At 36.3% G+C, this 24,057-nt stretch overlaps 1 protein-coding gene across 3 annotated transcripts in view; it reads right to left on the bottom strand.

The window, feature by feature from the left end:
* Positions 1-977: 977 nt before the first annotated feature.
* Positions 978-24,057, bottom strand: part of GLRA3 (glycine receptor alpha 3) — a 99,615-nt gene continuing 76,535 nt past the window's right edge. Inside the window, exons 7-11 of one of the 3 annotated variants that reach the window (XM_049796035.1) lie at positions 19,975-20,189; positions 17,132-17,278; positions 11,887-12,006; positions 7,893-8,033; positions 978-6,301 (exon numbers count right to left, since the gene is read on the bottom strand). In XM_049796035.1, coding sequence (XP_049651992.1) covers positions 6,212-6,301; positions 7,893-8,033; positions 11,887-12,006; positions 17,132-17,278; positions 19,975-20,189 — 713 coding nt within the window. In that variant the 3' untranslated portion in view covers positions 978-6,211. Of the gene's footprint in view, positions 6,302-7,646; positions 8,034-11,886; positions 12,007-17,131; positions 17,279-19,974; positions 20,190-24,057 lie in introns of those variants that run through there. The other 2 variants (XM_049796026.1, XM_049796042.1) reach the window with 2 other exon arrangements.

The following is a 24,057-nucleotide window of genomic DNA, read 5'->3' as shown; positions in this document are numbered from 1 at the left end:
CGCAGGTGCTCTTGTTACATTTGGCTGTTTTTTTGAGAAATTTCCATTTCATAAAGCTCCAAGCCATACATTACTGAACTGAATTATTAGCAACAGATAATGGAAATACTTCATTTGCAAATATGGCCAAGTTCTTGTATTTGTATCCCATCGACGTGAAAAGCAAGTTGAAAGGAATGAACTGATGTTGCTCTTTGGCATATGGGGGCAGGGAACGCAAGGCATCTGTGCTGAGACTACTAAAGGTTTCTAACCTAAATAGTATCACGTTGGCATGTAGCTGTTACTGAGATGACCATTCTGTATGCTCTTTATAAGCATATTAACACTGCTGTAATCAGATTAGCAGAATTTAGGCTGTTCTCAAAGGACTTCTTACTTGCTACCTTCACTTCAGTTCTCTTGAAATGATTTTTCTATTGAGTACTTAGGAGGGCCCACAGATCTATAAAGCTTCCATAAGGCTATTTGCTTCAAGTGAAATTCTTTGCCTTTTTGATAATAAGATCAGCAGGACTATTTTGGAGTGGCTGTACTTATTTCAACAGGCTTTTATCAAGATAACTTTCCTGAATTTTCAGAATGAGCTTTTTTCAGAACTGGAGCCCATCCTCCACCTGTCCTCTGAAGAGATCTCTTTCTGTCCACTCACTGTAAAGGAAGCCTTGGAAGATCAGACTCCTAATTCAGTGCCTGCCATCCTCCAGCATGCTCCTTGAAAACACCTCTTTGTATTTTTCATTAATGCAGTTAAAGTATTTTGAAGCTTAATCTGAATAATATAACAATTGAAAGCACTCCATTCCTTTTCTCTCAAGTTTTCACTCCTGAAATATTTCATAGTAATGCACTTTAACTGCTGCTGAGGGTTTCATCCTTTTTTCTAATGGTGTTGATAGTCCCTCCTGTAACTATAAGCCCATTGCCTAAAATATCATAAAAATAATTACACCGTTTCTGAAAAAAAGTTAAGTTTATTTTTTTAATAAAATATCTACAATTACATGACTGACACCATAAATGTCACATATTTTAACACTTCTGTGTGCAGAGAATGTCAGTTTAAGTGCAATATGATACTGTAATACAATAAAAAGGAATTTAATCAAATCCATGCACAACACATTTACAGAATTTTACCAAAAAGTAAGTACTTTGAGATGAAATTGCCATCAGACAGAATTCACAGGAGAATATTTTGAAAACTCACAGACAAATTATTAATATACTATCATATTAACTTTTTTCTTTTATCTTGCTGTAGCCTTTAAAAAGCTGCGAACACTAACACACAAAATACTGTATATTATGTTAAACCTTTATGTCAAAAGCTTATGGCACAATTTCTTTTTATACAGCTCACGATTACACATTCATGGAACATCAGTAGCTACTTTAGTCCATTTCATCTGTTAACATCACTCTGTCATACATTAAAATACAAACATAAGAAACGTTTCTTGCATATTTCACAAAGATGAAAGTGAAGAAGTGCAGTAATATTCAGGAATGTCAAGAATACAGGATGAGCCAACATTTTTCTGGCATTTAACCCACTGCTTCTAGCAATCTAACCTGCTTCCACAAGCCTTCCAAACTGATAGAATTTCAGTAACTACTGTAGGTGATGCGTGTTGCCTGAAGGCACCTTTTCCATAACCACTCCAAAATGAGATACCCATTTTATTATTAACAAGTAGTTTGGTTTGTGATTTATATTTTTCTTCTCAGTTGTCTCAAAAAGGAAAAAAGCCATGATGATCTGATATTGTCCTCATCTAAATAACCATATGATTATACAGTAAGATGTGGAAAAAGTTATTTTACTACCTCGCAGGCATACTGTAAGAATTAATAGCTCATTCAGCAGTTTCACAGTTTAAGGCCAAATTCTGCTCTGTTGCATTAGATTAATTCCTATGATAGCTCAAATAAGAGCATAAGCTGCACATAAAGTACATCTATCTTTTGCAACCAACCATCTCAGCTTGGGCTGGGAACTGTATAAATAAATTCATTTCCATCTAATATAAAATTATTGCTAAAAATAATACTTTTTTTTAATGGTTAAGGAAGACTTTTTATCTTTCCCTAATGTTAAAAATATAAGGTTTTATACACTTTAGTATATTCTATTTTTATCTACATTATCAACCTACAGTTTTGTAAGGAGTTATAGTACAAAGTGGAAGCAATACCTTACTCCTTAAATGTATAGTGCACAACTAAATCACCTAAATATAAGTCTTTCCAGTGAGTAAACAGAATCATCTCTCACACATCACAAAGGATTCTTTATAAAGCAGACTATGAAAAGGTTTTGGAACAAACTCTTAAAGAGAATCCAAAGAAAAACAATATACAATGGAGCTGAAAGAATAATTAAATCCCATGTTCTTCTTGAATTCCACTTACCTGCTTAAATAATAGTGCTTGCTGTCAAAACTCCTTGAAAGTAGAATGTGCTTTATTTTGGTGTTAAAATAGCTAAATTCTAAGTAGTAAAACACTAGTATACCTTCTTCCCTTTCTCCTTCAAGCCTCCTCTAGTTTATCAACATTATAGAGAAAAAAAGCTAGCCTTCTAACCATGCAAGCCTATTTTGTTGATATTTGAATACTGTTTTAAAAATAAAATGCCTTTTGCTATTCAGAATTTAAGCAGGAGTTTGGTACTGTGGCGGTTCAGTATATCTACTGCACCTCTAAGGGACCTCTCTTATCCTCTCTCAAGGTCCTGAAGTTTTTGGCCTTACGAGGGATGACATGGGTGTGGCCACATCTCTCTCTTTAGTGCAGAAAGAAAAGACAGTCATACGAGAGGTTCCAGACTCTGCTTTTGGCTTTCTCTCTCCCTGTGGTCCCTCGTATGCTATGTACAGCCCATACTTTTCATCCTGTACCTTCCTGCTCCCCTTCTCTTTCCATTAAGAAAGAGGATGGTGTGGAAGTCATCGTCTCTCTGCACAGGTAGAAACTACTGTCCCAAGAGAATATATACTTTGCAGCAGTTGACATAAATTGTTTCCCTCTGCAGCTACTGCTTCTACCTGAACAAGTGTACCTGTGGAGCGGATACTGGGGGATGGGGGAAAAGTAGTAAGGATGCCTCATGCTTCCTTCTTTCCCCTTTATGGTGACTGTGTCAGCTCTTTGGTCTCCGTGTTACCATAGTATTCCTCCAGATCCTGCAGTTCCTCCCTCTATTTTCACTGTATTGCAATGATCTTCTAGTGCCAGCATTTTATTTTTGAAGTATAGGGCTGGTCTACAGAGACCACAAAAACATGACCTGAGCAGCACAGAGTCTGCACCTATGGTGAATGATGACTTGGGGCAAAGCTGCATTAGCCTGTCACATAGGGGCTGTGCTTACAAGAAGCCTTCTTGTGTGGCTTTGCTAAGGACCTGTACTCTGCAGAGCCCAGGTTCTGTGACAGTGAGGTGAGGTAGCTATCTACTTCAGCCTAATGAATGCGGTCTTTTTTAGATGTAGGAGTGTCCTGGTTTCAGCTGGGATAGAGTTAATTGTCTTCCTAGTAGCTGGTACAGTGCTATGTTTGAGTTAGGTATGAGAAGAATATCGATAACACTGATGTTTTCAGTTGTTGCTGAGTAGTCTTTAGACTAAATCAAGGGGTTTTCAGCTTCTGATGCCCAGGCAGTGAGAAAGCTGGAGGGGCACAAGAAGCTGGCACAGGACACAGCCAGGGCAACTAACCCAAAGTGGCCAATGGGGTATTCCATATCATGTCACACCACATTTAGTATGTAAACTGGGGGAGTGGGGTCGGGAGGATTGCTGCTTGGGGACCAACTGGGTGTCGATCGGTGGGTGGTGAGCAATTGCATTGCGCATGATTTGTATATTCCAATCCTTTTATTATTACTGCTGTCACTTTATTAGTGTTATCATTATCATCATTAGTTTCTTCTTTTCTGTTCTATTAAACCATTCTTATCTCAACCCATGCGTTTTACTTCTTTTCCCAATTTTCTCCTCCATCCCACTGGGTGGGGGATGGGAGCGAGTGAGTGGCTGCGTGGTGCTTAGTTGCTGGCTGGGGTTAAACCACGACAAGGAGAAGTCCTGCTAAGTAGCATCTGCCTCAAACTTATTTCCTTGATGATTGTTTCTCTGCCTCTCCACTGCCTCTTCCACAGGACTGTAGCATAAATAGCACAGTCTGATAAATACTGCAGAGTACATTTCAGTTCTTGCATCTTCTTCATGTTATTGCCTGCTACTTCATTATACAGTTACAAAAGATTCATCTCCCACACTAATCTTAGCTGATGACAGTAGCTGTTGATTCTAGTTTTGTACAGAGGGCTGGCATGCCTGCTAGTATTTTTGGACATTTTCCCCAGTCAGAGGTGAATAGCAGACATTTGTGCCTTGAAATTTCTTATCAGCTCAAATGACATTTCTCTCTTTTTTTACTGTGTGACTTTACACTAAGTCATTCAGGAATAATCTAAATGAAATTTTAATTTTACATTCTGCTTTCTTTTGAAAAACACATTATTTAGTGGACTGCAGAGGCTTCTGTTACCTTGGCAAATGTTATATTATGGTTCTAGTAAAAACACAGAAACCCATCAGTTCAGGAGAGATCTTGGTTCCATTACATCAAAATAGAAAATCTTTACTTACCTGAGGGCAGCAGAATGACATGCCAAATGTTATGTTCATTTGAAACCATCATCACTGAACCATTTTTTACTTTTCCCCTCTGTTTGAAATACTTCTGTTATTAATGGATTGCTAAATAAAAAATGTTCCAGCAAGACTGTAGAGTTTTCATAATGATGTTTTAAACATATTTAATTCTCTTCATTTTTGGTATGCTCTGTTAGAAGACTGAGCATTATATGTAAATTTTCTGTATAAAAGTAGAGTATGCTCAACTTCCCAATGTAACGGCCTATGAAAGAGCAATGTAACTACATAGAGAAAGGGATATACTTTCCATCGGCCAGGTCTGAGACCCTTTTCTCTCTCACCATAATGCATGGCTGAAGAGATGCATCCTGAGAGGCAACACTAGACACCAGGTCCAGTCATTAAATCTATAGATCTCACTTATTTTAAATAGAACATATAGGTAACAATCCATTAGGGAGATCAGAAAAGAATTAGCATGTAGATCTATGCTTTTTATTTTATATATGCTATATGCTGTAATTTTTCCTTAGATTAGCATACCTCTAGTCAAAGCGAAATGTGGCACAAGGGTTCTTCCCCCTCACTGAGGTAATAGGTTCACATATGAATGAAGGAACTTGTCTTTTTTGCTTAACAATTTACATTCCTTCTAAGTCCCTGTTACATTTTCCAGTGTTGTAATCTAATCTCTCTTTTATCAGATTTCTTGTCTGATTTCTTTATTTGAGAGCATAGACCTTTTCTGCCTCAGAGTGAAGAAAGAAATTAGGGCTAAATTTGTTTAACTCTGCATGACTCAGATTTGTTAATGTTTTCAAAACAAGGTAGTACTACATGTGTAAGAGCAACAGACTATTGAATGATTGCGAAAGAGGCAATATGAACCAGGTACTCAAGTGTTATAAACTAGAATAACTAGGAGTTATTCTGATCTAGTCATCATTTTTTTATGCACTTACCCATTCAATTAAGAATTCTTTACTGAATGCAAGAAAGCTATTTTAGAAGGAAGGAAGAGAGATGAGCCAGAAAGATAATGTAATTTTTTATGATTGCCTCTTGCTTATGGATCCAGTACTTCAAACAGTCCTTAAACAAAATACTATTGACTTTACTGATAACAGAAGCAAGCTAACATCCCTTTTTATACGATACAGCTAATGATAACTTTGAAAGAGATGAATATAATCCAACTGAAATGTCAGCCATTAGTTCATGATACTGCCTCACACAGGTGAGCGCCCTCATAAGTGAATAGGATTTTTTTGGAACATGTACATAAAGAAATCAACAAAACCAAGACATAACCTCAGCAAACAATGATTTTTTAAAGTGAATTGAATTCATTTCAGATCATACATGAAGCAAAACTCTGAAAAAATAATACTGTTTTAAAATAAAGGATTATACAGCTTCTTTCTGACACAGATGAACCAAATCTGAGAGCTACTATTTCAGAATCTCTCTAACTAATCCTTGGAGGAAAATGACAACAGACTCAACCAAACCCAAGGGTGCTATGCTATGATCCTCAGTGCAGAGTTACATTTCTTCTGCTGCTTCATAAGCACCGTGCCTTTGGCAGTGCACCAGATGTTTGCCTCCAGCTGATTTTGCTTTTGTATACACATTCTGAGCAACAACAAACCAAAAATTTAAAACAAGTTAAGACCAAAAATATTTTGCAATGAGAAACAGCCTCAGCTACTGGACTTAAAATATCTAGTAAATCTAAATGTCAGAGTTCCATATCTTAGCATGTTTTTGTTTTTCAAGAGACAGGATTGGCAAAAGTAAACACTCTTGCCTACAAGCTAGGCCAGAGATGTGATCTATTGTGTTACAATTCAAAGAAGCAACTAGTATAATTTATTTAATCCTAAACAGGGGAAATACATCTCTAAGAGTTTTAATAGTTGTTCTCCTATTTATTAATGTGAAGTACAATAAATGTAAAAGACCATCCAGATCCTTTTTCATGTTTTAGAAGAGCTGCATGTTTTTCTAAGGCTGTGAAGTGCTTCCTAACCAGTGTCTAAGTCATATCAATATACTTCAAAGAATGAGTCAGAAAACTTGATATACTCGTAAATTTAACTTCCTGTATTTATGTAACATGTAGGAGATAAATGTGCATAAACACCGCTGTACTTATCCTCGAAATATTTCAGTGAATCAGTTGACTATTTGCTTTTAGTTTTGGTCCAAGATCTCTTTGCATTGAATCAAAACAAAGCATTGCAAAATTTTGATGTAGTTTGTCTATCTCACAAGCTGTATGAGTTTTATCAGTTGAGAAAAAAAAAACCCTTCAAAAATATAAAAAGGATTAAAAAATATTATAAGTTTTGATTATTGAAGTGTAGGTAATTAAAAGAAAAAAAATATACTTTGCAGGATCAATACTTCACAAATTTTAATATATTTCCCATGTGATATGCAGACTATTAGGCTGTAGATACCCTGTGCTGTCTGAGATTATTTCAACATACAGCTTCCAGGAGAACAGTAACACGAAGTACATTGAATAAATTATATAACTTAAATGTGTCAGACGTGCTCATTGCAAAACCACAGGTACTGTCCTTCAGACAAGAAAAAATCCTTAAAACTGTAATCTCAATTCAGTAATTTGTCATTATCTTGTAAAATTAAAATAAAAGTTAAAAATACTAATCTATTCTGTAATACTGTGGGATTTACCTAGGGTATTTTGGATACTTTTTTTAAATTAAAAATGCACCAGAATTAAAAAAGTCGAAGAACATCAAAGAATACTGTACAATTATACCACTATGTAACAGTATGTATAAATACTTGGCAGTAAAGCTTCAGTAGAGAGTGATTTACAAATGAAAAAGTTGTTATTATTTAGTTTGACACTGAAAGTTTGCAATAGCAGATGTATCTTCTCTGGGTGTCATTCAGTCCATTCCGCTGTGACTGGGCATTGCAGGCCATGCAGGATCTTCCCCCCCCCCGCCCCCGCAATGGTTTTAACTCTCCCAATCACTCCTCCAATGTGCATTTTTAACAAAAAGCCTCCTGTTGAACATGGCAGCCAGATCTGTATGTACTACAAGCCTTACTCTTGTTATTGGTGAATGTCCTCATGCCTGATGATTTTGTAAATTACCCAGTAAAAAATATTGAAAATCAGAAAGGCTAATGGGAAACAAGCTCTGGATATTGTGTCTATCTTCTTGGCCCGGTCAATGAATACCTTTCTCATCTCATCAGGACTTTTTGGTGCAGCTTGAACAGGATTATTTGGCCCCTTTTGTGTCACTCCATCTTTTGCTTGCAGGCATGGGCCCATTCCATATGCTGTAAAGCTAAACTGACTTTCCCTTACATCATCATCCTGTTGAAAAAAAGAAAAAAAAAAAAGAAAAAAAAGAAAAAAAGCAAGAATTTTTTTTTATTTACAGAAATCTTCCAGCTGCTAAATAGCAAGTATTGCACCATTACCTCAGTGACTTCTTGAATCCAGAGTTTATCTTAGCTGGTTGAAATTTCAGCCCTATCAGTGCCTGTCAAAAATATTGCAGCAGCTTTAACAAGCACAGAGTTTTCCTATTTGTTTATAGATTCTGTAATCTATTTAGAGACAAAAGAAAGCTTAGTAGACTAGTGGTAATGAGGCACACAACTTCTGATTTGGTTTAATTTTCCCCATTTACAGTAAATATCCACAGTCTTCAACTGGGCAAACTTCACACTGGTCTTTTAGACAATAGCCATTAACTCTGTACGTTGCTTAACAGAATGGGATCCTGGCCCCTGGAGATACTCATCATACAAGCACTAATGATGTTCATGTTAGTTATATTAGTGAGAACTCTATTTGGTCATTGCATATTTAGTTAATCTTATCTGTATGCCTTATTTCTGCTGTTCCCTGTGAATACATCAGATAAAGAGAATAGTATGTAAAATGTCTTAGTTTAATATAAAAGTGAATGAAAGCTAAAGGCCAGATTTTAATTCTGACTCATTCTTCTGTCAATTCAGAGGTAAACTGGCAAAGACATTCTGAATTCAGGGTGGTATAAGAGAAAATGGTTTTTAATCCTGTGGCACAGAAACAGAAGTAGAAGGTCTGAAGATATACGTATTTTCATAGCATGTGTTTCAAGAATGTGGCTTCTGTCTGGAGACACATTTTGCACTTCTCTTTACCTGGCTATAGGTATTCTCAAGTAATAAAGGAGGTAAAAATGCAGGCAAATAAATGATACGTAGACTGTGAAGCAAGGGCCAGATTTGGTTCTGAAATATATTCTAGTGTATTCCTTCACTATATATGCTACTCAAGGATAGCCATGTGATTTAGATAGCATTTACAATTTTTTTAATACTGATTTTAAATTCAGGATTTTCTATTTTTCATGTCTAATTTAGTCTAGCTGCTTTAGGATTCTAGACTTTTATGAAGTATGACAAAGCATTATGTATATGTTATTTCTTAAATAAGTATTTTGGAAAATATTTTCCGTAAGTATTAAAAAAAGAATTGAGCAGCAATCAATTTTCCTTTTATAAGAGAATTTTTGATGTTTTGAAGCTCTTCCTAGCTTAAATTAAAATAAAAGGGTAAAAAAATTTATTTACCAAAGCAAATCAAATAATCAGTGTTTTAGTTCAGTAATTCTGAAATATTTTTGTTTTATTTAAACCTCTTACTTTATAGACATGTAATTTCTCAATGAACACAGTTTAAATCCAGACTTCCAAATTTTGCATCTTGAAAATGCCTGTCACATTTGGAAAATCTAAAAAATTTTTTTGGAATAGGGAATTAATTTAAAAGTATTTAAAGTTTTGGTTAAGTAGTACTTGCTAGAAGAATCATTGTTAATTACTTTGTTTAAAAAAATTCCAATCATATTTGTTATCAATATTAGTTGAATAGGTTATCTACAAAAGAATGCAGATCAATTACTAAATTTGAAGTGAATTAGTTGGCAATCAGCATGAGCATCTGGCAGAGCTGTAGTTATCACTCAACAGCTGTAGTTATCACCCAACTGCAACACTTTTTCGTATATGTAAATTGAATAAACTTACAGACTAATATAGTTCACTGAAACTACTCTACTTCAAATCTGTATTAGAATTCTCCTATAAAAACAAAAAATAAGGAAAAATTAACATGAAAGAAAAGGAGGACGAAAAATCACTGACTGACTTCAATATGGAAATGAATAACGGAAATACAAAATGATAGGATCATTATCTGATGACGTGATAAAACAAAGATCTAATTACTATAGTAGTGTTCCTCTTCTGTCAGAAAAAGAATGGGAAATAACATCTTTATAGTGGTTGTATTCCAGAGGAGTTGTAGTGTAGTATTCCAGTTAACAGAAGTTACAAATACATGGACTGTGAGAACTTACACTAAACTTGCCATTTAAACACTTTTATACGTACAATTCAGGGTTTAAATCTTTTCATGCTTCTCCAGAAAGTAATATTTATGATTGCACAAGCTCAAAAAAATAATCAAATAATTCTTCTGAGTAGCAGCTTTCAGCTGGTTATGATTTTGGGATGAGGCACAGTATACTAAGACTTTACCGTCTCTGTTCGATGTTTACCTGAACTGAGCCATCCCCTAGAATGGCTTTAAAGGTCAGGTCTCTGATTTTTTTTTTTGCTTGCAGACATCCCTAATTTAGTCTGCGAGCAGGCTGTGTGGAAATGCTCCCTGTTGTTGAGGAAGTGATGTGAAAGTCCTTCTAGGAGTCTGGCATTTCTGTTGCATGGTGTCTCCATGAGGGCAAGCAGAATGGCTGGAACCTGCTAAGTCAGACCAAAGTGCTAGGACTAATGGATATGCAGGAAAGGGCACCTTCTGGAACACTGTAGCACGCCAGGTACCATCACACTTTTTTTTCTGGGATACCAGCTGGAATATCCAAAATGCGGTTCTGCAAATTTTCTAGCAGGTTCATAATGCAGAAAAATCATTAATTTGGCCTCAAGTTCATATCTGCGGGTGCTCTTGCACAGCAGGAAAGATGCAGTTCTTGTGTTATTGATATTAACTTTTGAGTGCTTTTTTGAATGCATTTTTATAAAACGTGTCACCCCATTTGTTTTATCAACTGACTTAGCTACAGTCCTTATTTTGACTAGAAATATTTCTCATGATGCACGTGTCCGAGTCCACAGCAGCTGAAATCATCTAATGGAAGTACACTGTATGTCCCAGTTGAGAATTGGAACAGTGAATCTTCCTCAAAAAGTCCTGCATTTTGGTTGAAATTTTTTTTTAAAATGTAATAAGGAAGCTTTTGTTTTTGTCTTTTGTGCATTTGTTTAGTGGATCATCACTAAAGAAAAGAAAATGATGATTTCTTATTGATTTTTGATAAAGCTTTTAAAATCTTATTATGAATGAACTTTAAAAAAAGTTCGATATGAATGAGCTTTTCACACATACGGCTTTGGAAATAACAATTTGAAAGTTATTCTGCATACAATTACATATAAATATTTTATCATCTGTATTAAAACTACTGTAATTAAAGACAGGAAATAAATTTAGATAATAATTTCTGTTTAGAAAGTTAGAATTCTCTGGAGGCCTGAGGGAAATTATTTCAATTAGTTTTTTTTTGTATCAGCATTGTTCTACAAAATACATAGCTATAAAGTATTATAGAGCTGTCAGTTTCTCTGGCCCTGTGACTATACTGTTTTCTGTCCATATATTTAATAATACATTTCTCTTGAGGAGTAATACTCATAAGGGTTGAAAATATCTCTACAGTCTTTTGACTGTAGGTTGTGGTAACAGCTTGAAGACTTATTTGAAGCTTATGCTTTGATAATTGAACACTATATTTTTTACTGTTCATTTTTGAGAAGAAAAGTGTTGTTGAATTGTTTTGCACAAAAACCAACTTGGTTTTAAATGCTGATCTGTTAGCAACTGATTTCTCCTTGAACTAATGTCACTGTTCCTTTGAAGCTGCAGAAAGTAAAATTTTAATACTATGTTTTAATCCAGATTTAAACAGATCAAAATGGATTATGGAACTAACAAGACAGGTACCTTTATTAACATTTCACGTCATCACATACAGGTAGCAATGAAGGTATATGGAGTTCACATGGGAAGATGTTATTCCAGACAAAAAGACAGGGCCTCTGTTAATGATTGGATATCACATTATGACAAATGGGACATCTTCTTCACAATTTACCCTTAAATTTGTACTGTAGATTTGAGGCAAAGTCCCGTCTATAGGTCCTGTACATCTCAAGCCATTGCTATGCTGCAGTGATTCACTGATTTCATTTCCATCAAGAACTCCCTCAAAATACTTTCATCAAAACGGATGGGTTGACCAAAAAGAAAACGAAAGAAAAGAGGTGTGATTACCATTAAAGACAATCTAGTTTGCATGTCTATTTTCCTCACAAAAGATATGGTGATCTTTAGATTTTTGAAAATAGAATTAAAAGATTGACTATTCCTGAAAACTAAATATATTAAAAGCTAATCTAAAATCAAAGTGTTATTCAATATATATACACAGTTAATATTTTTTGCTCTGCAGTGTGAATGCAACTAAGAAAAAGCACTGGTCATAGATATATTTCAGTATCTCTGTATGACTTCTAATTCTGCTATTATTTTCCTGTTGTCTTTCAAGACTGAAAGGAGTCTAACTGTAAATGAGTAATTAATATTCATTAATTCTGAAGGAATGTTTCCATCACATTAGTAATATAATATTTGTGAAATGGTTGTGTTCATTGGCCAGATTTCTTTCTCTGACAGGGACAAAGCACTATGGATCATATACTGACTACCAAATGAAGTCTCAAATTGGGAATCAAAATTCCCCTGTTCTCAGAATTCATTATGCCATTTGTGTAATCATAAAGAAACGAGACCCTTTTTTGAAAAATCTATACCTATTGTGATGCCTATTGGAAAACAGCAATGAGTAGGCTGCATATTACATTGCAATAACCGTTTTTATTTATAAATGTATTTAAAACACAATCCTGGACACTTCAAAATATTTGTTAATTCCGTGCAAATTGGATTGGCCCTCTGAAAAGAAATTTGTCTTTCAGTTATTTGAATCATTTAGTGATGTCCATACTTAGAACCATAAAACCAGTAGCCAGAGGGTGCAGTTACACCTAAGTATTGCCTTTGATGCTGCTGTTACTGTTTGGAAAGGGAGGCTGCAAATGTACTAGGTGGTGTAAGAAAGAGGCAGTGACTGTAGGTAGAAAAAGCATAAGGAAAATGGCAAGGATAGATGAACTTTGGACGCCAAAATGTCTTTACACAGCCCTGTACATAATTACATTTTAAAAAAATTTCCATAAAACTCAGCAGTTCCTATTTAGTTTGCTACACTTGTTTACTGCATGGGTTTTATCCAAGTTCCATCATATGGTTTTTAAGAGCGAGATTTCAGTTCTACTGTGTTTTTAATCAGCATTGAGAAGGAATAACCCATAGTTTTGGTTAAATTTACAAAAGACTCCAATCTGGGAAAACCTGCAAATTTGTTTGATGATATGTTTAGAGTTAAAATTTAATTCAATGACTTGGACAAAGAATTTGAAAAATAGAGAAGGAGAGTCAGTAGGTACAAATACAAGGTACTACATTTAGCCAGGAATAATCAGCTTCACAAACATAAGATGGAAAGTGAATGGCTCTGCAGCAGTTCTGGAAAAAGATCTGGGAGTTATGGAAGGTCACAGTCTTGATATGGGTCAATACCATGCTGTTAAAAAGACAAATGGCAAACTGGCTTGGATAAAGAAGTGTATAACTTGCATGACATGATCCATTCAGCTGCTCTCACTGTTACTGGTTAGGCATCATGTTGCAAGCACAATTTTGAGGAAATATATGGACTTATTAGGAGAATTTCCAGGGAAGGGGAATGAGGATGAGCAAAAAAAGAAGACTATACCAACTGGGAATATTTAAAGACGACTGAACGGAAATGTGCAAATGGCTACATAAAGGAAAGCACTAGTCTGTTCTCTGTGCCCCTTCTAGACAAGCTGTGAGAGACCAAAAAGGCATGAGTAAAAAAAACTTTCTAAACCATTGGAATAGATTGCAGGGGATCTTGTGGAATTTTTATGACTGTGATGAATTAGCTATAACTGACACTGACTTAGGTCAGGAAAATGGATTCATTGACCTCCCAAGGGTATTCCAGCACTGAAATTCAATCATCTGACCATTGCTAGGGTTACTTGGTAAAACTAAATATTTCTTGCAACAAGCATGTCTTTCTATTTACAAAGAAAATAGACCTTTGAAATTCTTCACCTACCCTATTGCAATTAGATATTATTCATACACGTTCTCCTCTGTCAACATATATCTGAAATGAAATATTTCCAAACCCATCTATTTTGATTTTTGCAACACTGACGAATCACTGCAGATTTTGCTGTACCCTTACAGATAAATTGCCAGTGCCAAAAAATTCTGTATTCATCGGTTGGAATTAACCTAATCCTAGTAAAATGTCCCAAAGATGGTAAGCATGTAGGATGAAAAAAAGTTTAATAAGTTATCCTAACTGCTCTATTACTCTAATCTATTTGAACATAAATACTGACTAGAATAGCAGTTTTCGCTTTGAAAAGAAAGAGAATTTAATGTTCAAGCAAGCTCCTGAAGTTTATTTTAAACACAGACTTTTAACCCAACTTCTTTTCTTCTCTTTTGAATTTGTGGTCAGAAGAACATCTCCTTATACATGGTAGTTTTAAAAGTCAATACAAGGTAATTTTGGAGCGCCAGTGCTATTTGACCTAGTCCAAAGGGATAAAAAACACATAGAAAACTTTATAATCATGAGCTATAGTAACTGACTTTGAAAAAGACAAAAGAGGAAGGAAACACACGTTAATTTGGCTTATGATCCTAGTGCCTGCATTTCATGTTAGAAATTGTGGTGAATAAATAACATTTGTGGTAAGGAAGGCTAGTTATTAACTGTTTTCTTTAATCTATAAGACGTCATTTATTATTTGTATACCAGAGAGTTTAGGATGCGATCCAATTTTTTTTTAAGAGATAAAATCTCCATGCTGTAACATTTCAAATTCTAGTACACTTGTTGGTCAAGGAATGGTTTAAGAGAAAAAGAGAAGCAATTAGCTGAGCTCTCTCTAGAGCTTGAGAAGGTGTATTCTCAAAGGATAAGTCTGGACAGGAGCTCTAGCTCTACATAGAATTGGAGTCAGTCAAGAAACATTCAGTTAATCTTTTCAGAAAAATGTCTATTTCTCAAAATCATAACCTTGCATGGGAACAAAGGATTTTTTTGGTAAGTTTAGGCTGAGAAACCTGTCTCATGATTAAACATACAGATATAGGGAGGAAGGGAAAGCCGTATACCCCCAAATATAGTTAATATCCTCACCTGGGTATGTTATGAAGAAAAGCAGTGAAATGGATGTTTTCATCTTTCAGAATCTAAGGGGAATACTTAATATGTTACTACAGACCCTTCAGAATCTAAGTCTAATTCTCTAATTTTATGAGAACCTAGCAGGCAACCTACCTGAAGCTAGAAGACTGTCTAATGAAGTGTAAAATTAGAATAAGGACTTTTACATGTGAATTCAAAAATAGCATGATGTCAAGCACTCATCCAGCAAAACACTTACGTCAATAAGACTATTCACATGCATACTGTTTTGTTAAGTGGTCTCTTAGAAGTGCTTTGTATATCCTTCCTCACATACGTCTAAGCTAAAATTTGATTGATTGTGATTGCTGAAAAAGTGTCTTTGGTGAGCCTGAAGTCTTGCTAAAAGGGGGCTGGAAAGATATTTGGTTTGATTCTGAGGAAGGAAGGTAATAATACCTGCCAGTTTCTAACCCTGTTGTTTTAATAATTGGTATCTATTTAAGGAAGTGAAAAGATACCACTAAAGTTGAATATGGTAAATTTGCCTGAGATCCAGAAGACACTATAATACATGGTGAAAAAAAAAGAATGGACTAAAGTATAATCATATAATATCTCAGTCACCACAGCTGTTTGACGCATGATGCATTTGTCGTGGTTCACCTTCTCCCCGTCCGGTAATCCGTCTCTGCCCGTCCCATTCCCCCCATTCCAAACCTTTAAGCAGCTTTCAGAGAGCTGCCATATTTCAAAAACAAATACCCTGTCACAAAAATTCTGCTTTCCTCCTGTGTGTCTCAGAAAGCGTTTTTTTCTGCTGCTGTCAGCAAAAAGAAAAAAAAGCACATTTTTCATGGGGACAAATGTTGAAAGCAGGTACATGCAGCCTGAATCATCCTCTAGGCTGCAGTACATGAGTTTCTCTCTGCACCTGAAGAAGTCTAGGACTTGACACACAGGAACAGGTAAATGTATGAAAATGTCGCTTTCATTTGACTGTTCATCCTGCCTATTAACATGGAGTCTTGCTAGCAGAGACTGCTTAGGTAGGCTTTACAGCATTAAAGATATTCAATATCTTCTAAGTAAAAGGGAAATAACCTGTAAAATGTCTTCTTGTGATGTAAGCAGTAAATAGAGGTAAGTCTTCAGGAACAAAAGATGGCTGAACTGAGTCATGTTGCTGTGGTCAGACTTTCATCCACAGTAATATTCTAGATAGTGACTGAAAGCCACATACCCAGTGGAAAGGCTCTGCATGACATCAGTGGTGAGCACTCATTTAATGAGTAGGTTGGACAAATATTTACTCTTTGAAAAATCAGAGTTAGGAGTTACATATTGTTGTAAGAAATTTTGCTTATTGCTTGATTTAACTGGACTTTGGAATTCAAACCTGTAGCTTTTGCTGTTTGACTTTGCACATTGGTAGTGACTTATTTTACTGGTAGTCTAGATAGCTTCAACTATAAAATAAATATTAATAACCATTGCTATATCAAAGTTTCTTACTAGTTGTATGATCAATTTACACTAAATTAACATGACAGAAGGAAAAAACCCAACTTCTCAGCCTTTTAAAGTAAATAATGTTAATTGAATAAATATTTTTTGTATTAAAAAAAATTTACATGAAACAGCTGTTAAGGCTTTGAACTGAATACTAGAATGAAATTAGGAAACATTATTTGTTGAATCTCAACGTAGTAGACAAACTGCTGCAAGTATCAGTAACATTCATCCACTGAAGTATAATGTAACTCTTCTAACAGAGTGAAATTCATGCTTGTGCAGATGGCTCCCACATGGCCCATGCCTCATTTAAATCCCTCTTAATCCTTCTTCCGAGAATTCAAGTTGGATTTATGCAGTGCGTAGTCCTTGTAGTGACCCTCTCCCTATAGTGAATTTTATTCTCTGCTGCCATTTTATTTATATTGCCGCTTTAAGCTGCAGTATGTTTACCAAATTAACCATATATCCTGGCATAAATCAATCTTAGACTCTCTTTCAAAGTTGAGAATACTGTTATTTTTACCTTGTTCTTCTTCCTCTTGCGGCGGAATCGCAGAAGTTCTTTATGCTGCCTTGAAACAAAGTTTACAGCTGCGTACTCCAAAAGTGCAGAAAATACAAAGAGCAGACACACAGCCATCCAGATGTCAATCGCTTTGACATATGACACCTATGGAGAGAATAGAGCAGAAGACTGAATATGTTAAAACCACAGATGTGAAGTTTAGTATTTCATGTCAGGAGTAAGTGCATTAATATCTCCACATCCCAAAACTACTCTTATCAAATAAAACTTAACACGAAAGCTAGATAATAAGAGGGACAACAATTCAATCTCTAAGCATTAAATATTATTTTAAAAAATTGAGTCTTTCACAAAATGTGATTACTGTTTACGTCATTAACAGTTCCTCATAGTGTACTGTGTATTTTGTCACAAACCAAAAAATCCACAAGAAGCAAATGCTCTTCCTCCATTTGTCCCACTGAGATTTGTGAATGATACTAAGGAACCAGAGAATAGCTTACAGTGGGACCAGTGGGAATTCCTGTATTATAATGGATCTGATTTAGAGTTCCTGGAATAGAAATTAGGTAGAAGAAGGGAGATGGATGGAGAACTCCGATATGTTCATTCTCTGCTAACATAGGCATGGTAAATCAAAGATATAGGTTCAGATTAGTCCTGTAATTTTGACACAGTAGAAGTACTGAAAAACAATTACAGAGCAGATGAACTCATTGCAATCCTTTATTGCCAAGCTCAGCTGCAGGACATAATCTGAACTAGGAAAGTAGTGCCTGTTCCCTCTCTGTGTGTAGATTTACAAGAGCTTTTTCATATAAGGCAACATAGCTAGCTTCAGGGATCTAAAATGTGACAAAAGACATCCGTAGCTCTGTTCGGTAACCTCTTACATTCTCTCTTTTCTGAGTTTTTATAGCATTCCATATTCTTATCTGTTGATGCTACATTCGGATGTATTCAGATCCACATATTTGAGGCACAAAGCACAGCCACCTCTGTTAGGGGTATCTACTTAGAAAAAAAATTAATTAGCCAAACTAAAAATACCATGTTAAAACTATTTGGCAGCTTATGGCTTAGACAAGTGTACTCTTCGCTTGGTAAAAGACTGGCTGGCTGGACGAGCCCAGGGGGTTGTGGTGAATGGAGTTAAATCCAGTTGGCAGCAGGTCACAAGTGGTGTTCCCCAGGGCTCAGTATTGGGCCCTGTTCTGTTTAATATCTTTATCAATGATCTGGACAAGGGGATTGAATGCATCCTCAGTAAGTTTGCAGGTGACACCAAGTTAGACAGGAATGTTGATCTGCTCAAGGGTAGAAAGGCTCTTACAGAGAGATCTGGACAGGCTGGATTGATGGGCCAAGGCCAATTGTATGAGGTTCATCAAGGCTAAGTGCCACGTCCTGCATTTGGTCACAACAACCCCATGCAGCACTACAGGCTTGGGGAAGAGTGGCTGGAAAGCTGCCTGGCAGAAAAAGACCTGGGGGTGCTGGTTGACAGCCGGCTGAATATGAGCCAGCAGTGTGCCCAGGTGGCCAAGAAGGCCAACGGCATCCTGGCCTGCATCAGAAATAGTGTGGCCAGCAGGAGCAGGGAGGTGATTGTTCCCCTGTACTCGGCACTGGTGAGGCCACGCCTGGAGTCCTGTGTTCAGTTTTGGGCCCCTCACTACAAGAAAGACATTGAGGTGCTGGAGCGTGTTCAGAGGAGGGCAACCAAGTTGGTGAGGGGCCTGGAGCACAAGTCTTATGAGGAGTGGCTGAGGGAACTGGGGCTGTTTAGCCTGGAGAAAAGGAGGCTGAGGGGAGACCTTATCGCTCTCTACAACTACCTGAAAGGAGGTTGTAGTGAGGTGGGTGCTGGTCTCTTCTGTCAGGTGGCTGGAGATAGGATGAGAGGAAATGGCCTCAAGTTGCAGCAAGGGAGATTTAGGTTGGATATTAGGAAAAATTCTTTACTGAAAGGGTTGTCAGGTATTGGAACAGGCTGCCCAGGGAAGTCACCATCCCTGGAGGTATTCAAGAAGCACGTAGACAAGGCACTTCAGGACATGGTTTAGGGGGCATGGTTGATGGTTGGACTCAGTGATCTTAAAGGTCTTTTCCAACCTAAATGATTCTATGATTCTATGAATCTGTGATAATACAGATGTGGACTTTGTGTATTTTTGTTGTATACATTTTATTTCCATTAACTGCAATGGCCCATGAAGATGGTCAAGGAATAACCCTTAAAATGAAACAGAAAATTTTAAAGCAAATACAAGTAAATAGTTGATCATAGAACTGTACTTTAACCTATTTATGAGTTACAAGCTACACATGAGCTATGTGTAGTGAACCATTCTTTATACAATTGTTTGGAGCTATTTAACTTCACATTTTTCTATATTTTAATGTAAATGTGTTTGTAACTGGTGAATTAATTCATAATGTAGGCAGGTTTTGGGAAAGGAATATCACTGAGAACAAGTTGGAATCTATGACCTTCAGACATTCAGTCATATCTGCTAGCATGTCATCAGATACTGGGACCTGGAAAGGACGAACTAGTCAATTGCTAGGCGGCATTTATGTAGTATTGAATAACATTGCTTTCATCACTTGCTGAGCTTTATGGAATTTAGTAGGTGTGTGGTTGGCTAAATAGTTGAGACGGGACAAATAGAATATATTTGGCGACTCAACCTTTAAATATTTCAAAGTTATTTATCTCCTTTAGAAGATGCTTAAATACTGATAATTAAAACACATAAGGTTGGCTGAAAGTGTTTATTTGTCACATAGCATTATGACTGTACTAACGTGGCACAAACAAAGGAAATTCTGCCTACCTTTGGAAGAGATGCTCGTGAACCCGAGCTTTGTGTTGTCATGGTCAGTACAGTTGTTATGCCTAAAGCCACTCTGGCTGGAGCTGCATCCATATTGATCCAAAATGACACCCAGGAGAGAATGACGATCAAGAGACTCGGTATGTACATCTGGATGAGATAGTAACCCATCTGCCTCTCAAGGTGAAATCGGACTTCAATACATGTAAACTTTCCTTTTTATAACAAAGAAGAAATATTGAATTGAAATAGAATGTTCTTTACCATCAACATTTAGTGCACACTCTGTTCTCTAATGAAAGATGAATGTTTCGATTTCTTTTCAGTGATTTTTAATATACATGGTTCCCACTGTAACAGGAATATACACTGGAAAGAAAGGGGACAGAAAAACTGAAAATTTAAGAATTCAATAACCTCTGGAACTCTTCTTTCCTTATAAAATACAAACCACAATTCATTATGACATAGGAAAGTTCCTCTGTGAGATCACACTTGGTTTTCCACTTATTGTTTGGCAATACTGTTGTATGCAAAGAAAAGGCTTGCTCTCCCATTGTATATCTCCTTTATCTTTTGTTTCAATTTTAAGCTTAAACTTATTTTTTTTAGTCCAATGAATTTGCAAAAAATATAGTGAGATCAGTGTGGGCATTAGGTTATCAATAGGAGATTCTGCTAAATCTCTTCCTTTATCCCCATTCAAACAGTTCCAGCTCAAAAGTACAATGACCGTGATTCAAACACAAATTGAGAATTTGAGATTAGGCAATTTTAGGATGTTAATTATTTTTTTCCAGATACTGAACATCAATCAACTTCCACTGATTTAACCAAACCAGAACAAAAAAAATAATCTACTGTTTGCTCATAGAAATGCCATAAAACCATTTTTTTCTCTTATCCCAACTGTTTTTTTTTAACCCGGTAAACTGTAGATTATTTCACAGATCTTGACCTGGTCTCATTAGATTTTATAATTCTTCTCAATGCTCATATTAGTCATGTAAGAATGGTGCTGAAGGCAATGTTATTACTATAAATAGTGTATACATGAAACAGTTTCTCACAGCAGGAAATAGACATACATCAGATTTTTTCCTCATTTGAATGAAAGCATTTCCTAATTCTAAGTTTAACATGGAAAGCTATACAGTTATTTATTTTGTGGTATGAAGTTTTTTGGTTATGTTTTTCAGTAGGTTTTGACAGATATTTTCCTAATGCATTTTTATTTGCCAAAATGCCATTTTATAGCAAATTGTTCCACATTAATAGTGCTTTAATATTTACCATATTAACAAAACTTATGTAATGGACTTATTTAGGAGCTTATCCTATACTAATTTAATATATTGTGTATTATGCTGTGACAATAGTCTTAGGCATATGGAAACGAGTTTCAGGTAAAGTCAAACTGAAATGTTTTTATTCTAGGCATATTAAGTGCTTGGAAATATCTTTTGAACTTCATTATTTTTGTAATAGTTCTCTTAACAGGCCATTAGTTCTTTCTATGCTGTCATAGTAAAACTCATTGTACGCAATTTTTATTCTGCTGAGGTACCAAAAAAAATATTTAGAAAGACAGTAGTTATGATGTTCAATTTTAAAATTATATGATATATCTCAGGAGTTTCATATCTGCCGGCTCAATTATTAGTTCCATTCCTAATTGCTGCTGTTTTCTGAATCCTATCTACACTCCTGAAACCTGTGTCCCAAATCCTGGTTCAACCATCTGCTGCCCCAGCTTCAAAACTGATTTCTGCTTCAATCAAGGGATGAAGTCCTGGTTTAACAAAGTGAACGGGAATTTTGATGTTTACTTCAGAAAAGGCCAGGATTTTCCCCTATGTTTCTCTTTCAGAATCTTTGAATGGATACCTGCATGATACATTCTTTTACTTAGCAGCTCAGTACACCCCATATAACTAGAAGTTCTACACTGACTGGCCTTTGTCAGAATCATATTCTTACTTCAAACTGGTCCTTATGCTGAAGATTTCTTTTTTGTGACATTTGTTCTGTTAATCCAGCAGCCTTAGACAGCAGCAGTCTCTTCTCTCATACATCACAGTAAACCATGGTGGTAAGGAGTGACAGAAATGCATCAACCAAGTCTAGGTCTCTTGCAAAGCTGTTTTATTTGGCATCACATCAGCAAGAATTACAGTTCAGCATGCAACATTTTCTTCTTATAGGGTCCTATATTCTTCTTTCAAAACAAATTAGGGAGGAAAATGAAGGAGCATCAGAATGGGTAATAAATGCTTAACTGGGGTGTCAATAAATGTTGGCTATTGCTTGTACATATTTTTTTTCTCCAGAGAAAGGTGAGACAAGAGATGTGAGTCTCTTTCCGAGTACTCAAGTGGGCTTGGATTATTACAGAGCTCTGAGCACAAAAATACTGTGGTCCTAAACAGGAAGCAATAAATAATATACTAGATCTGATGTGGATTATTTTTATGTTGTTGCAAGTTTGCCAGGTTTGTACTAAGCAGAAAGAGAGGAATACCTGTGGACAACAGAACCCTAAAAAAATTGGAAGATTATGAAAGAAAGAAGTGCAAATGGAATATATTGTAACCACAGAAAAGAAAAGAGATGGGATTATGAAGAGGCCAGAACTAGGACTGGGTGATGTGTCAGAGGAATCATACTGAAAAAATCTTTTTGCTTGGTTTTGTATTTTTGTATCATTAGCCAAGGTAAAAAAAAAAAGTAAGTGAAGTGTGTCTCAAAGTGGAAAAATGCCTTTGCTTACTCCACAGAATGTGTGACTTAGACTCTGACCTTCGTTTTGGGCTCAATGAGTTACGGACATGCCAGTCATATGTCCACTGCTTCCCAGGCAAGACCACTGTATTCCTCATGTGCTCTGTTCCGGTGTAGCATGAAAAAATTAGTATGTGGCAACTCCCCAGGCAGACTCGTAGCTACCCAGGTAGACACTTCTCTCTGTTACTCCACTGCTGACTATTGGAGAACAGAAGCAGTTGGAAGTCAGTCTCGGCACTGCAATTGCAGTAGTTGCTAGTCTAAGTGTGGAAGGGGTGATGTTAGTTTTTGCCCTTCCTGGCTGAGATTAGAACCACCTGCATAAGCTTGGCTAATGAGGCAGAATGGGAAAAAACACATTTGCACTAGCAGATGTGAGCTTCAGCTAGAAGGCAGCCAGCAGAGACTGTGCTGTTGTTTCCCAGCTGAAGCCAGCATCCAGCTGTGGGCCTCCTTTCTCTTCCTGTATTCTATTTTGAATTCAAAGCCAGGTTAGCTGTGGTTTAATCTATTTGACTGGATGCTTGAATGGGTCAGAAGAGACATACCCATGAAGTCATCTCGGTTGGGGAAGGAGAAAGACAAGCAGCTAAGAGCATTGCTCTAATAATTCATTTGCAGTACATCAAAGGTAAGCTCTAGTTCATTCTGATATGCACTGTAAATGTCATGGAGATTGGCTAGGAGGAGTATATGAAACCTTTGTAGTATTGTGGTTTTGCTGAGGCTGAGTAACAAATTAAGGCCTGATGCCAGTTTCGGACCATAGCTAAATATAGATGTGCACACAATCCATACAATGGACAGATTTTTGTAATGCAAAAGAAAGAACTGTTACAGAGGGCTTCCTAAAGGATAAACATTTTTCCCTGAAACAGAGGTAATGTTCTTTGTGTTTGTAGGTCTAGCCTAACCAGGGATTCAAGTGTGCTAAAAGCACCAAAAGTGCTGTCTTGCTGAATGCTGTACCTATGCATATGAAGTGAACGTAGTGGTATTTATGGTAAAAATGCACGTGCATTTTTCTCTCTTACACATGTTCTTTGGTAACAATGTCATACCTGCTGGGCTGGCACGATTTCCCTGCAATGTCCACACTGAAACCAATATTGTAGTGGAAAAATGTATATTCCAGTCAGTCTGTATGGTTTTTATTTCTCCTGGAAAGTATAAGTGGCTTTTCTTTGGAGTCAGTGTCTAGGTCACAGATTCTTCTTTTTGTTGTTGCTGCTGTGGCTCATTGTGAGTAACCCCAGAAGAGCAATTTTCTACCTTAGCATACCTTCACACTGCACAGCC

The sequence above is a fragment of the Accipiter gentilis genome, chromosome 3, assembly GCF_929443795.1.
Source record: "Accipiter gentilis chromosome 3, bAccGen1.1, whole genome shotgun sequence".
NCBI lineage: Eukaryota > Metazoa > Chordata > Aves > Accipitriformes > Accipitridae > Astur > Astur gentilis.
Note: the sequence above shows the minus strand (reverse complement) of the source record. Positions and strands in the feature narration are given on the sequence as shown.